Raw genomic sequence first — 15,595 nt, forward strand, 5'->3', positions numbered from 1 at the left:
AATTAAAAAAAAAAGGTGACGTGAAATACATTCTAAAAGAATTAAGTGAACTACTACTACTTTGCTGTGGGATTACAAATTAACTCCTCAGAAGCAATAATAAATGTCCCCTGGATCAGGTCTATCTATCTGGATGGATCTGCAGTGTGGTTACGTACTGCCTAACATTTCAATACTACTAGTGCAGGAAGAGACTGTGCAATCAATCCAAGCAACAGGGAAAAAACCAGATAAAGTCTGAGAAGCTGGTCCCAAGTAGAAAAATCTCACACAGATAACAGTTACAAGAAAAAAACCACAAACAAACTTTAGGTCCTCATAATAACTGAAATAATACTGGCAACATTAACTTCCATGGACTTACCCCGATTTACTGAGAACCTAGTTCTCAGTTTATAAATTTAGATCACTGATAAATGGACTTAATGGGTACTAGAGGCAACTATAGTACACTGAGGAAAACCCCAAGTGATGTTTAACTTACTAGTATTGTCACTTGCCCTTATATAAGGGTTACAAAGAACCCTGCTTTTCAAACACACTGCCTTCTTTCAAGGGCTTCTGCTCTTCCATGTAACCACTATAGCTAAACCAAGGCCATATTACACACTGACCTAAGAAACATCTCAAGGAAACGAAGCATGAAAAATGTGTGTCAGGCATAGCTAATGAGTACTGAAGCACTATAATCTTCCTTACGCACCACTTCTACTCTCTAAATCTCTCCTCCGTTTGAACATCCACTCAGTGAACATCTACCCCTTTGCCCTTTACTCCAGCACCTGTGTTGCTGAGGGTTGGAAAAACAAAGTCATTGGGATGAGTATCTCAAGTACCTGGACAAGGCCCGTTGGCTGATGAGTCCATGGCCAGGATCTAACAGAGGTTTTGTCATTTAGGGACAATTCCTGAGTGCAACAGTCAAAAAATGGTGTTCCTGCTCAGGAAGTCCACAGCTGCAGCAGTGGCAGCAAGAAACAAATCCCAGCCTTTAAAGGCCAAAATAAAGGTCCTGGGATGACCTCATGCTCTCCTAAATGTGACTATGTACAAATCACTGCCGTCGACCCTCTACTGGAGACTTGCCTGAATTCTGCATACAGTGCAGTATAGCTGCTGCTCCACCAGCACCTTCTCTGAGAAGAAACTATTAACTCATCTTTGATGTAAGAAGCTGAAGTTTGGCACTTAATAGACAAGGTTTAGGGTTTTCATTTTATGTACATCGAATGAGAGTTTACTGCTGTAAACCTGCCACTCGGTACACCACCATACACCAAGAATATTGCAAAACATCTTTCTAAATCACAATACAGATGAGCAAAGAATGCAGAGAACACAAAGCCCTTATTTCAAAGGATGCTTTTTAAATGTCCTTAAAATGTGCAAAATAAAGTCAAATTTGGGTATGCTCTAAGTAACAACACACTTTCACCTATTTCTGTAAGCATAATGATTTTTTTCTCAATTCTGTTTGAATTGTCAAGGTCCTGAGACTGGTTTCCAGTCAAAACTTTCCTAAGCATATGCTGCCCCTGATTAAAATTCAAGGCTGTGGGATGGAAGGCACTCTTCCGTTTCTCATTGAACAAGTGACAACACTTTGTTTCAACATTGATAAACCAGTTTGTTTTCCATCAGTTGTGCCCTTAGGCTTTCTACTTTATTCAGCTCAGAAAACGTAAACAATAGACAGGTTTCACTTCCTGGTTTCTTGCTGTGATATTTGGTTTAGAGAACAGTCCAAAGTAACTTTCAAATTCAATCATTTTACTTTTAGGGTAAATAGTATCTCTGTTAGACAGTTTTTCCTGTATAATCCTTTTGAAATTGTCTTTTAAAACAACAGCAAAACAAAACCTGGAGTAGAATGCTAAAAGCAAGCGTATACTACAAGCAACCTAAACATATATTAATTCTCAGCTATTGGGTGAACTTTTCAACTGAAAATGACAGAAGCTGTTCTTTCCTTTACTAGGAAGAGGGGGGATAGTGAGGTGGGAAAACATTTTTCTGAGCCATCCTGGAGCCTGGGGACCATCCGGGAGCCTGGTCCTACAGCCAGATCCCAAAGAATGCCCAGGTGCTGCACCAATGGTTGTGGGAGTGCTGCCTGCACTGACAAGTTCACTTGCAAATAAAAAAGAATAATGTGATGTACCCTGGGAAAGAAAAATAGCTGACAAAGATACAAGACAAACTGAATTAAAAAAAAAAAAAAAGGAACCAAAAAAATAACCAAAAACTTCTTGCCAAGTCTACTTAAAAAAAAAAAATCAACTAAAAGAGACCAATGTAGCGTTTACTGTTAACACCTTATTAAATAAAAGATAACTAACCATCAGGGAAAGGAAAAGGATGTGTTCAAGATTTTACATATTTTTCCTTTCCTTTTGAAAATAGACAAACAGAACAAATGCCAAAATATATTTTAAAAACGTGTGCATTCACAATCTAATTTATAACCAAGAGCTTGGAAGCACTTAGAAATAGTATTTCAACTAACATTCAATAAAACATTTTTTCAACCTTCTAAGTTAGACTGATATTTCATTTAATCCCTCGAGAATTTAATTTGGTCAACTGCAGACAGCCTTGCATCTGCCATGGGACCAAACATGGCTCTCATGCAAGAAAGTAAGGTGCTAACATGAAATTTGGCCTACTTGTCATGATAATCTTAACCTTTCCTAGTTTTTAACATGAATTAACTTTACATCATAGGCTGATGCCTTTGCTATGTTTCTATAAGTTTACATGTGGCAGAAATCCTGTGTGTCCACACAAATTTTAAAAAAATAAATAAAAAGACAGTGAAGCTTCACAGCGGAACAAGCCTCTGACTACTAAGATCACCTTTCTGATCACCTCTCTCCATGCTTCTTTCTCTGTTTACGTTTGCACCAAGGTATATGATTTAATCATCCTCCTTGCAAAAGATAAGGAAACAAAAAAGCCTGACACGTTATTAAACCTTTGCACTTCACTGTCAGAAGGAAATGAAGCTAGTCATTACTGCAAAATAAAGTACCTTTTGGAGCCTCCAATGTACGTGAAGGTAAAGGTGGAGTCTGAGTACCTGAAATCTGAAAGACAAAGAGCTGCTTTATTACAACTTGTCTTTATTTTGGTTGATGTAGCTGAGGTTTTACGGACCAGCATTCAGCTCCCGACACGGGGGTAGTTGGGGAGAGCAGGGGTGAACCAGAAGAAATGCAGCATCTCGCCCCCAGCCCCTCGCAACAAGTGCCCGGTGCTATGGCAACAGCGAGGAATTCCATTGTCACACACGGCAACAGGCAGCCGACAGCCGGGCTCCTGCGGCGGCCCATCCCGGTCGGCCCCGCACCAGCACCGCCGGGGCACCGCGGATCCGCGGAGCAGGGCGGCGGGGGCTGCTTGCACGGGAAGGGGCCCGTTCCCTGCGGGCTGTGCCACTTGGCCCTGGGGCCGGGAGCGGAGGCAGGCGCCGAGCGCGGCAGAGCTCAGAGAACAGCGAAAAGCCTCTGCGCCGCGCTCGGCTGCGGGCTACGCCAGGCGCCGGGAGCTCGGGCTCCCCTCCTACACCCGCCGGGTCTGCCCGTGGCCACCGCCACGCTCCCTGGCTCGGGATGCCGCCCCTACCCCGCCCGCCCCTTTCCCGGCTGGCGGCTGTTCTCATCTGCCCTCACATGCCCTCGGAAGGAGGGGAGGGAGCTGGGGTCCGAGCGCGGACCCCGCAGCCGCGAGCGGCGGCGAAGGGCACGGGCACGGCGCGGCGGGAGCGCGGTGCGAGGCGGGCAAGGCGGCGGCGGCGGCGCCGGGAGCCTCCGCGCCGCCAAGCTGGCGCCCGGGGAGAAACTCACCTGCAAACAGGCAGTCCTTCTCCGCCTTGCACTTTTGGATCACAACGTCAATATCCTTCTGAATCCTCTCTTGTCTTGAACACATCCCCATGAAATAAATCCCAGGGGAAAAAATAGCAGCCTTTATTTCCACCCCACCCCCCGCGCTGCCAGGTTTTTTTTTTGTAAGGTTCAGCCCGAAAGAAAGACCCCGGGGCTGGCGAGCAGGAGCCTCCCCGGCGGCCCAGAGGGATCCGTTAAGCCGACTCAGAGGACGTAGGTGGAAGGCGGTGGGAGCCGGTGTTCTAAGCCCAGATGTGCCCGCCCAGATGTGCCGCCGCTGTCGGCGAATGGCAATTTCCTCACAATGGATCCAGCGAAGGGTGGCGGCGACGACACGGGATCCCCCCACCCCCCCCACGCCCTCTGGGTTTTTTGGGGTTGGCTGGCTGGTTTGGTCTTTTTTTGGAAGCGAGAAGAGGAAAAAAAAAAAAAAAGAAAAGAAAAAAAAAGGGCGGGGGGGCCTCGCCGACTCGCGCGCTGCCGCTCACATCCCTGCCCCTCCCGCCGGCAGCGGCGATCGCCGCGCAGCAGCAGCAGCGGCAGGACCAGCACCGCACAGGCGGAGAGCCGGCGGCGGCACCGCACCGGGTCCCCGGCGGCGCGGCGGGGCCGGCGCTTGCTGCTGCAGCGAGCCGCAGACCCTCCCCTCGCTCCCGGCCCGGCACGTACGGCCCCCGCCGGCTCCCCCGGCGGAGGCGGCGCGGGGGGAGGAAGAGGCGGATGCTCAGAGCCGTGCGGGCGGCCCGGGAGGCGGCGGCGGGCGCGATGGCCCCGGCCCCCCGGCCGGTGCTCGCCTCCCCCTGCCCGGGCCCCGGGCACAGTCTGCCGCCGCCTCCTGAGCGGTGGGGAAATGCCGATAGCGAGCGATCGGGCGGCTCCCTGGCAGCACCGAAGAGGAAGCGGGCAGCGCCGTGTTGCGCAAGGCCGGCGGCGGCGGGGCGGGGGAGGAGGGCGGCTGCGGCCGGCGGAGCCCGTGCCCTTTTTCCCTCCGACGGGAATGCCGTCCCACGGAGCCCTGACCGGGACCGCGGGCAGGGCTGTGCGCGGCCGTGCTCCAGGAGCTCAGCCTGGCAGCCCACTCTTAGGAGTGCCGTCGCCTGCCCGCATCCGCCTCCGACCTGTCCACGGGGATGTGTGCCCATGGAAACAGCAAAGGGAGGATGAACGTGTTTGGAGCCTCTCTCTGACCACCGCGGTGTTAATCGCTGTCCTCTCCCCTCACTGTCCAGCAAAGCTGTCTCTCAGACCGGAGGGCTCGAGCGGTCGGTACAGTGCCAGGCTACAGGCTTGGGGCGCTAGTGCACAAAGCGGAATTACCGTAATATAACTCAGAAGGGAGCGTCAAGTCCACCAAACCGAGAATTTTTGATCGTAGTGCAGTGTTTATCATTAATAAAAGCAGGTCTAAGTGCAGTAGAAACAGATTTGATTAGAACATTGAAAGAATATTCACCAAATTCACTATTTATGTATTCCCCCAGCTCTAAACAGCTCCCATTCATTCTTGAGCTCAGTCATTCTAGGGGGTGTTTTTTTTCATTAAGCAAGTATTAGTGTATTAGTCATGTATTCTTGATTTCAAACACAGGAGACACACACTCTATTTTATTAGTTGTTCCTAAGTGGAATTGGCTATGAAAGTTAGGATTAAAAAATTCCATAATTTTTCCTGTCTTGATATTATGTCTGATGGAGAGAATGGAAGGGAACTTAAAAAATCCATCATGTGATATGACTTTCTACCTCTAAGAACATAATTTCTCTTTGAAGAGAGATTTTTAGATGAGTTTTCAATGTGGAAACTATACAAGATTGATTTCATGCTAGTCTGTCCTCGGATAAAACTTGCATAGGGTTAGGAATAAGTTTTCTACCGTAAAATTTTACACTTTTTCCCTTCTGCTTTGTTAACAGGGAGCACCTGGCTACTGCTTTGCAGCAGGAGATGTCAGTTTTATATGAGCAAGTTGTAGTGGAACCAATGGCAGGAGTGTTGGAACTAGGTGATCTTTGAGGTCCCTTCCAAGCCAAACCATTCTACAGTTCTATGATGCTACTCAGCAAGATTCTTCCAAGGCAGGATACAGAACTCATCACTGTAATTTGATATACAGTATAATATGGTAAGACACTATCATTCTGTCAAGTGATGGTTAAAAAGTGATGCTTTTCTGGAGATTTTTTTCTAATTATTCACACTAGAATATCAGCAGCCATGTTTGCTGCCTTCCCCCTAATCATAGTTAGAAGATTTAATCAGAACTTGATTTATTCTCATGGGGTTCTGGTCCGGAACCTTGTAGAGAAAGGTCTCCGTTATCCATCCCACGTGGATCGGGAAAGGGGAGGTTATTACAGGATAGTTATACTGACAATTCTGCTTACAGCTTATTCTGACCACACGGTTCTTCTCAGTGTCATGTCAATTAGCACAATTCTTGGCTGTTTTTTTAAGCCTCAGACTGTTTTCACTGGCTTGGTAACAGTGAATTGAAAAGTCATCCACAAAGCAAAAACACTGTCTTTGAGAAAGTTAATACAGTGGGCTTCACAGCATCAACTGAATTGAACAAGAGGTCAGAAAATATGATTGGTTATTTATTCTGTTTATTGTTATTTATTTTAAGTGGCTCTTAAATGCCTAGTTTCTTAGGAGTCATTTTGGCCCTTGATTTACTTGATGACTGCAGTACAATTACAGCAGGAATTGCCAGTTTCAGCAAGGAAAAGTTAGATTATATCCTGAGGTCATTCTGTTTATTAAAATACTGAAAATAAAGTGTTAGAAAAGCAAGGTGAATCCATAGAGTTGATCCCTAAATTTGTAAAGATTGACAAGCTGCTGGTTATTAACAATCCACGTTATTGCAAAGTGTTATTGCAAAGTGTTATTGCAAAGGCATCTGTGTGCATGCTGTAATGCCTCTACAGGGGATGTGCACTATACCACCATGTGCCAGTTTTGGCTGGGATAGAGACACATTCTCATGAAGAAACTTCCTGAAGAGTTTTACAAGTAATTTCATGAACAATAGGAAAGTTGGTCTTGGAAGTAATGGTCTTGGCTCAAGGGAACTCAGTATATGTCTTTCCCATGGCTTTTCAGTCTTGAAAATTGGCTCATGTAATTTCTAGTTTTGTCTCAAGTTCAGCTCAGCTCAATTACATTGTACTGAACTGATTATCCCAGTAAAAGTAAAAAAGACACACAAATAACTTTTATGTTTGTGTTCGTAGGAACTTGAAAGTATTTACAGAAGTGTAAATAAGGTAAAAAGAAATTAAATTCATAGAGATACATGATTATAAAGCTTATGTGAGAAGATTAGCTCAAAATGTAATGGAGAGAACTATTTAAAGAGAGAGAAACAACACAGTGCATGTGTTTCAATAATGTGTGAACAGTGACTGAGAAAGTTATTGAGGAAATGCATAGGTCAGCCAATTTCTGCTCATAGATGGATTCTGCCTCTCTTAGACTAAGCAGATTTTTTTCAATTTATGCCAGAAATAACCCCCCTTTCCATGTATTAGTAAAGCTGATACAAATGTTTCAGTAAGCACTGTGTTCAGTCTCAAACTATGTTCTATATAAATTTTTCTAAACATGTTCCTGTGACATATAAATACATACTAGAAGTCTTAAGAAAAAAAACAAACCTAAACTTGCAGACTTGCCATTTCATCTTGCAAGCAGCAAGCTTCAACAGAAACTTTGTGACATCCAGAACAAGTGGTGGATCGATCTAGCTGAAAAAACTCAATTATGTGCAGATATGGGTGATCACAGAGGATTCTATGAGGCCTTGAAAACAGCATACGGGCCTACATACCAAGACCTCAGCGCTGATGGTCAAACGCTTCCAACAGATAAAACCTCCATTCTGAATCGATGGTCTGAACACTTTCAGACTCTTTTCAGTACCAACCGTGTAGTCCAAGACTCAGCAATTCAGTCCATCACACAACAACCGGTAAAGTATGAATTGGATACTGCTCCCACTTTAGGAGAAACCCTCAAGGCCATACAGCAGGTGAAAAATCGGCAAGGCAGCTTGAGTTGATGGAATTCCACCTGAAGTCTGGAAATATGGGGGCCTTGCACTCCATGCTAAATTTCATGAGTTTGTGGTGCGCTGTTGGGAACTAGGTGAACCGCCATCAGACCTTCGTGATGCAGTCATCATCACTTTGTATAAGAAGAAAGGAGTTAAATCAGATTGCTCAAATTACCGTGGTATTACTCTGCTCTCCATTGCTGGCAAAATCCTGGCAAGAATACCCTTGAACAGACTAATACCCGCTATAGCAGAAGGAATTCTACCTGAAAGTCAATGTGGTTTCAGAGCCAACAGGAGTACCACAGACATGGTATTTGTTCTCAGACAACTGCAAGAGAAGTGTAGGGAACAGAACAAAGGTCTCTATGTAACCTTTGTCGACCTCACCAAGGCTTTCGATACTGTGAGCAGAAAAGGTCTATGGCAGATTTTGGAACGTTTAGGTTGTCCCCCCAAGTTCCTTAAAATGATCATCTCACTCCATGAGGATCAGCACGGCCAAGTCAGATACGGCAATGCACTTTCTGAACCCTTTCTAATAAAGAATGGTGTGAAACAAGGTTGTCTTCTCGCTCCTACCCTATTCACAGTCTTTTTCAGCATGATGTTCCAAAGGGCCACAGCAGACCTCGATGATCAGGACGGTATCTACATTCGATACCGTACTGATGGAATTCTATTCAACCTAAGGCGACCAAAGGCCCACACCAAGACCTTAAACCATCTTATCCGGGAGCTGCTTTATGCTGATGACGCTGCCCTTGTCGCCCACACAGAAGCAGCTTTGCAGCGTTTAACATCCTGCTTTGCAGACGCTGCTGAGCTCTTTGGGCTGGAAGTCAGCTTAAAGAAGACAGAGGTTCTCCATCAACCTGCACCTCAGGAAGTCTTCCATCATCCCCATATCACCATTGGCCAATCAGAGCTCAAATCAGTCCAGCAGTTTAATTACCTAGGCAACCTCATCTCCTTGGATGGTAAGATTGATGGACAGATAGACAACAGGTTAGCAAAGGCATATAGTGCTTTTGGAAAGCTTTATAAAAAAGTTTGGCGAAATAAACACCTGAAGAAAAGTACAAAGATCAGTGTTTACAGAGCCACTGTGCTGTCTACGCTTTTATATGGTTCCAAATCATGGGTCATCTACTGCCACCACCTGCGACTCCTAGAACGCTTCCATCAACACTGTCTCCATACAATCCTAAACATCCACTGGTCAGATTATGTGACCAATACATCTGTTCTAGAACAAGCAGCAGTCACAGGTATTGAGGCCATGTTGCTGAGAACACAGCTGTGTTGAGCAGGGCACGTCTCCAGGATGAAGGACCCCCGCCTCCCTAAGATACTGCTTCATGGTGAACTTGCCACTGGCTGCCGCAAGAGAGGAGCCCCGAAGAGAAGATCCAAGGACTCCCTGAAACAACATCTCAGCCTTGGCCATATTGATCAACATAACTGGTCTACTCTGGCCTCAAATCGGGAGGTCTGGAGACACACCATCTATAATGTTGCTGCTTTCTTTGAGAACACACACAGGATCACTCTCGAGGAGAAAAGACAACGCAGAAAGAACCGTGTCTTGCAGAATATACCACCTAAGGAGTCCTTCTGCTGTGCCTTTTGCAATTGGACATGTCTATCTCATATTGGCCTCATTAGCTACCAGCGTGCTTGTAACAAATGTGGATAGAGCCTTTCCCAAATCTTAATTCACGAAGCCTAGCCATGTGATGACTGACAGAACTTAGGGCAATGCTATATGGCATCTGTCCAAAATATCTAATGCAGGAGAGCATTAAAAAGGGCAGAGGTTAGGAAAATAATCCAAAACACTCTAAACCACAAAATGGCCACCAGCACTACAAATCAGTAACAAAATTATGTCTCCACTTTTATATGCCCCAGATGACACTCTAGTACAAAACAAAGTAAACTTCTACTTTTTGTCCAAGGTCCAGGACTATGCCAGCCATCAGTACAATGTAACTCACTGATGTCTGTAGACAGTGAGCTCTGGGAGGCAGATCAATAGAATTCCACTCTTAAGGCATAAAACACAATGCTAGCCTCCCAGTAGGCTTCTTTAAAATGACACAGTAATTTCTAAAGTAAGTTGTCCATGAGCCAGCTGTGTGTCCTTATGGCCAAGAAGGCCAGTGGTATCCTGGGGTGCCAACAGGTCAAGGGTGGTGATCCTACCTCTCCATTCAGCCCTAGTGAGGCCACATCTGGAGTGCTGTGTCTAGTTCTGGGCTTACCAGTTTAAGAGAGACATGGAACTCCTGAAGTGGGTCCAGCAGAGGGCAACAAAGATGACTAAGGGACTAGAGCATCTCTCTTACAAGAAAAGGCTGAGAGAGCTGGGCCTGTTCAGCATCAAGAAAGATGACTGAGAGGGGACCTCATCAATGTCTATCAATATATGAAGGGAGGCTGTCAGAGGATGGACCAGCTGACCCACCATGGTCCCTTCCAACCTGCCCCATTCTGTGACTCTGTGATTAGTCTGAAAACACAGGCACTAAGGTGTGAGAGATGTTCCCACTAACACAGAAGTGACACAAGGCATAAAAACATCTTTCATATAATTTTCACTAGATATTTATTATTAGCAGTTGCATTCTAATATTCTGATGCAATAGTCAAGTAAATACTCTGTGTTTATGGTTAATTTTCTTTAAGACTGAGTTTTTAGACAGATACCAAGTCAGCTGTGGTCTATGCTATTACAGTTGTCCATCCAAGTAGTCATTGCCACTCTTTGTATCCCCAATCCTTAGTGATACATTGACTTCTTTGGGTTATCACTGTAAGTCTGTGATTCTGACTTGGCTTAAAACACACTAATAGTGAACCTGTCATGATTTCAGACTGAATTTCACTATGAGTAAAACAACCTTACTGATTTTTGGAGTGAGTCAGCACTGTTCCATTGATAAAAATCCTTTGTTTTTTTAAAAAAGAATGACAGTTAAAATGGAGTTAATAACATGACTTAAAATACTGTTTAATTCTTCATAAAAACTTTAAATATTTTCATGTAATTAAAACAGAAGTAATGTCTTAGATTACAAATGAAACAATAGGTTCAACTATCACCTCTCCAATCCTCCTGAAGTTTTGAAAAATTACTGAATTATTTTAAGTTGTCTCATCTAGCCTAGGGGCTTCACATTACATAATTTCTTTCCTTGAATAACAATGGAGGGGGGGAAAGAAGCATTGAAGTGATAAAGGACCAAGCCTTATTTTTTCCAATTCAGTGTTGAAATTTCAAAAGCAACTGCATTTTTTAAATTAAAAAATTATATATATTAAACAGCAGCAATACTCGCTTCAAACAAAACATAAGCATGTACAGGTGCTACACAACTGATGTGTGGATTGCTGTGACAAGTGATCTCTAACTTTCCATTAAAGACTGAGTGCTCATCCTTCCAGATGTCACTGAGGCCCACAGTAACTCCGACTATGGTTGCTGGAATGATAAATGCTCCTAGCAATGTTCAGTAGAGCATGCAATCAGTCACAAATGACACCACAGTGCATTGTAACTCTTAGCATTACGCTTTGTAATGATGGTTTTAACTTGTTTTTCCTCCTTCACTAATATCATCTCAGCTTTCAGCCTCTGCTTGTTTGTCTTATTTCTCCTTTTTCTTTTCCTCACTAAGTCTTACACCACTGAGACTTTTTTTTCCTAGCGCATCTCATTATTCCCTCTTTTCAACTCTTCTGTGTATCCCATCCAGTTCCCCTCTTACACCTCACTCTTGGTGTCTCACTTCATAAGCAGCTCAGGTTAGTAGGGCTAAAATGGAACTTTCTCTACAGAAACTGGAGTTTTAAGAGAGGCAAGCAGGAATATTTCTAAACATTGTATCCACAACTTTCTGATGTCAGTCACAAAGAAGTCCAGAAGGGGAACTGTATAGTTCCTGCCAGCTCCTGAATTGAGTTGCCGCTTTCCTGCATCCTTGCTATTTCCACAAATCAAGGGCATTTCTGGCTGCACAGTGGCAGTGCTCAGCAAGGCAAGTAATGGGGCCTCACTCTCGATTACTCTGCAGTCCGGTAGCCAGCATACTGCTCTAGAACTTGACATCATCATGGCTGGGCTTTGCAAACGAAGATTTGGGAAGGGCTCTACCCACATTTGTTACAAGCGTGCTGGTGGCTAAAAAGGCCAATACGAGATAGACATGTCCGGTTGCAAAAGGAACAGTAGAAAGACTCCTTAGATGGTGTATTCTGCAAGGCACGATTCTTTCTGCATTGTCTTTTCTCCTCAAGGGTGATCCTGTGTGCGTTCTCAAAAGCATCAGCAGCGTTATAGATGGTGTGTCTCCAGGCCTCCTGATTTGAGGCCAGAGTAGACCAGTTATGTTGATCAATATGGCCAAGGCTGAGATGCTGTTTCAGGGAGTCCTTGTATCTTCTCTTTGGTGCTCCTCTCTTGCGGCAGCCGGTGGCAAGTTCACCATAGAGCAAGATCTTAGGGAGGCGGTGGTCCTTCATCCTTGAGACATGCCCTGCCCATTGCAGCTGTGTTCTCATCAACATGGCCTCAATACTTGTGACTGCTGCTTGTTCTAGAACAGATGTATTGGTCACATAATCTGACCAGTGGATGTTTAGGATTGTATGGAGACAGTGTTGATGGAAGCGTTCTAGGAGTCGCAGGTGGTGGCGGTAGATGACCCATGATTTGGATCCCTATAAGAGAGTAGACAGCTGTGAGTGCATAATAGACTTTGGCAGGCAGTAAATTGAGCTTACTGCCTCCAAAAATGCCTGTTATCAGTCACACCCTAAGGCCAAGCAGTGATTAGTGCTGAAGATCCACCCTCCTTCCTGAGCATAACAATGCCTTCCCAGTCAGGCTGAGACACCTGTCTCCAGGGGTGCAGATAAGCAGGTAAACCTAGCTGAGAGGCAGAATTTCAGCTCCATTCCTTACTTGGCCATGGGCTGTGCTCCCTTTACAACTATTTTAAATAACCTTCCCAAGAGCTTTACTGCTCTCATTCACTGCACAGGGAACCTGGATGGCTTTGCTATGCTCTCGGCATAGCTGCATTTCTTGCCCTGCAATGGCATGTAAGAAGCATTACTCCCAGTTCACACTTGGCCCTAGAAGATAACGTTTAGAGGTGTCATTAACCGCAGCTGAACTTATTACATGGCAAATTTCTCAATTTCTGAGCAAATACATGGTTTAAAAGCCTCTAAAAAACCCTACTCTGTTCCCTACATCTAGACTGGAATTTCTTAATAACAGATAATCATGACAGAAAGTACTCAAACTATAAAATACTTCCCTTGCTAAAAATAATTCACTTAGTCAATTTTCTGCATTAGTAAATATGATTCACCATGTCACCATCTGTTACCAGGTACCAATGCTTTCCTGCTGTAATAACCTCATTGCAGCAAACTTGTGCTTGATCTTAACTAAGAATTTGTAACCCCAAATTAAAAGGAATTGTCAAGTACTCACAGTTTAGCTGAAATTGACAGGGTGGGAAGATTCAGCATCTTGCAAAAATAACTTAGAAACTGAGGACTAATCCCATCATTAGACCATGTCACATCTATACTGCAGTCTGTGGGGTACTGTTTTGATCTCTGACCAAACTCTAAATGAGAGCCTGAAAAAGAGGGAAGATTAGCATATGCAGAGTTTTGTGCTGTTGCAACTGATTTGGGTGCCTGCATTTGTTCCCTTTAGAAGATTGGAACCACGAGTTAATGCAATATTCAGTCAGTTGTCTTAAACGAAGGCACTCTTTAATCTTAAAGAACTAAGAATAAAAGACAGTGACATATACGGTAATTAATAAGCATATGCAACTCTCTCATCTAACTCTTTACCAAAAGCATCCCCAGCTTGTATACAACAACCTAACTTTCAGATTCCATATGGATGTCTTCCTTAGTCACTTTCCTACAGTCTCCTGTCCAGTGCCCCTATGGCTGAGAAAGGGGTTTTATCTTTTTAACTGTTTACAGACCATCTTTGATGGTTGTTTCTCATCTGATAAAACAGTTGTGTAATCTGTCAGGAGCCAGAGTAGGATTTTTTCCTTTATAAAAAATAGCTAAGACATTGTATTTAACATTAAAATCATACAAGAGAGTGCACTGTGTGGGGATTTGCTTATTTCTGTAGCTGCTATGAAACACAGCCAAATGTGTACAGTATTCATATCTTTTAGTAGTTATCCAGATAATTTGTTTGCAAGCCATGTTCATGATTGCCACAAGTCAACCCATTCCCTGATTTCCCTGTTACCGTAACTCTGAAGCACAGCGTGAGCCAACAGTATCCAGAATGCAGAAGTCACTCTTTAAGATAAATAGCACCATAATCTAAACTAGTAAAAATGTTCAGTCTCTGCTAGTTGTTCTAACAGGCTGGAACAATTAAAAAATCTTAGGCAAAAGTCTGTGGAGTAATAAATCCAAACCAGTGAACAATTTGGAGAAAGAAATCCATTCCCTTCCATACATTTCTGCACTTTGTAGAAAATCATGGTTACCACATACCAACTATGTCTTTCCTTTTAGAACCATGTGCTAACTTCAGACAGCTTTTCAGTAGATGATCAGCTTCAGATGTGCAGTTGTGAGACTCCTGGTTGTCTGCAAGATAGCAAATGGATGAAACAGAAGAACTGGCAATGAAAGAAAACCTGAGAGCCCTCCAGAACATATCTATCAATTTCAAAAGAAAGTATGCAATACTTAAAACAAACAGATCTCTCTCAGGCAAATGTACAAGGTGGCAAGGGAAAGGGAAAAAGGGGAGAAAAAAGTAAAGGAATTAACAAACAATTTCAGAAAAAACTGGGAGAAAAGGAGTGAGATGTCTTTTAATATTTAATATTTAATTTTAATATTTAATTTTAATATTTGAGGAAATATTTAAGTAATTGACTTTTTTTTAAAGGAGATGTGTTCTAGTTAGAACAGCTGGGACCAGTTCATCACTGGATGGGTGTAACCCAAAACTGTGTATTCTATAGCCTTCCATGCCATTTCCCAGAAACTGTTATCAATAGACTATTTACACCTTCTACCCAGAGCAGCCTGACTCCTCAGGCTATAAACTGAGTGTTAAGAGGCCTGTGAGATAGGAGGGTGCCTCCCTGTCCTCACACTCTTTTGTGGAACTCCCCACCCTGAGGGAAGTACTGAGCATTCCTGCCTGAACTGGAGGATATATAATCTTGGAGTCTTGGAACTTTTGGAACCACTTGTGGGATCCAGAGGAAGACTGCAGACCACCACTCTCGACTGGACTGCAACCACCACTCTTGACTGGACTGCACCAGCACTCTCACCAACAGGTTTTCCCCTCTCCTTTTACTTTGGACTCAGGGGGCCCAACGAACACCACTCTGTTCATGCCCCAGGGTGCTGGGTTATACATTTGGGTTTTGTGGGTTAAAACCAATTGTTTGTCTGTATAATCATACTTATTGTATTATTTTATTAAATTGTTATTCTGACTTATAATCTCTCTTTTGAGTTCATTTCCCCTGCTGGTTTACCTTTAAATCAGCACAAGATGTCAGTATTCTTGCTTCTTATTGAAAAAAATAATGTCCATGGGTATTAACAATTATTAATGAAGAC

The 15,595-nt window shown here is 43.9% G+C and overlaps 1 protein-coding gene across 1 annotated transcript in view; it reads right to left on the bottom strand.

Moving 5' to 3' along the window:
* PARP8 (poly(ADP-ribose) polymerase family member 8) overlaps positions 1–4,368 on the bottom strand; it is a 131,553-nt gene extending 127,185 nt beyond the window's left edge. The window contains exons 1-2 of the mRNA XM_051804755.1: positions 3,846–4,368; positions 3,032–3,086 (exon numbers count right to left, since the gene is read on the bottom strand). Coding sequence (XP_051660715.1) covers positions 3,032–3,086; positions 3,846–3,936 — 146 coding nt within the window. The 5' untranslated portion in view covers positions 3,937–4,368. The remainder of the gene's footprint in view (positions 1–3,031; positions 3,087–3,845) is intronic.
* Positions 4,369–15,595: the final 11,227 nt, after the last annotated feature.

The sequence above is a fragment of the Manacus candei genome, unplaced genomic scaffold, assembly GCF_025592945.1.
Source record: "Manacus candei isolate 608988 ecotype Guabito, Panama unplaced genomic scaffold, ASM2559294v1 h1tg000061l, whole genome shotgun sequence".
Lineage (NCBI taxonomy): Eukaryota > Metazoa > Chordata > Aves > Passeriformes > Pipridae > Manacus > Manacus candei.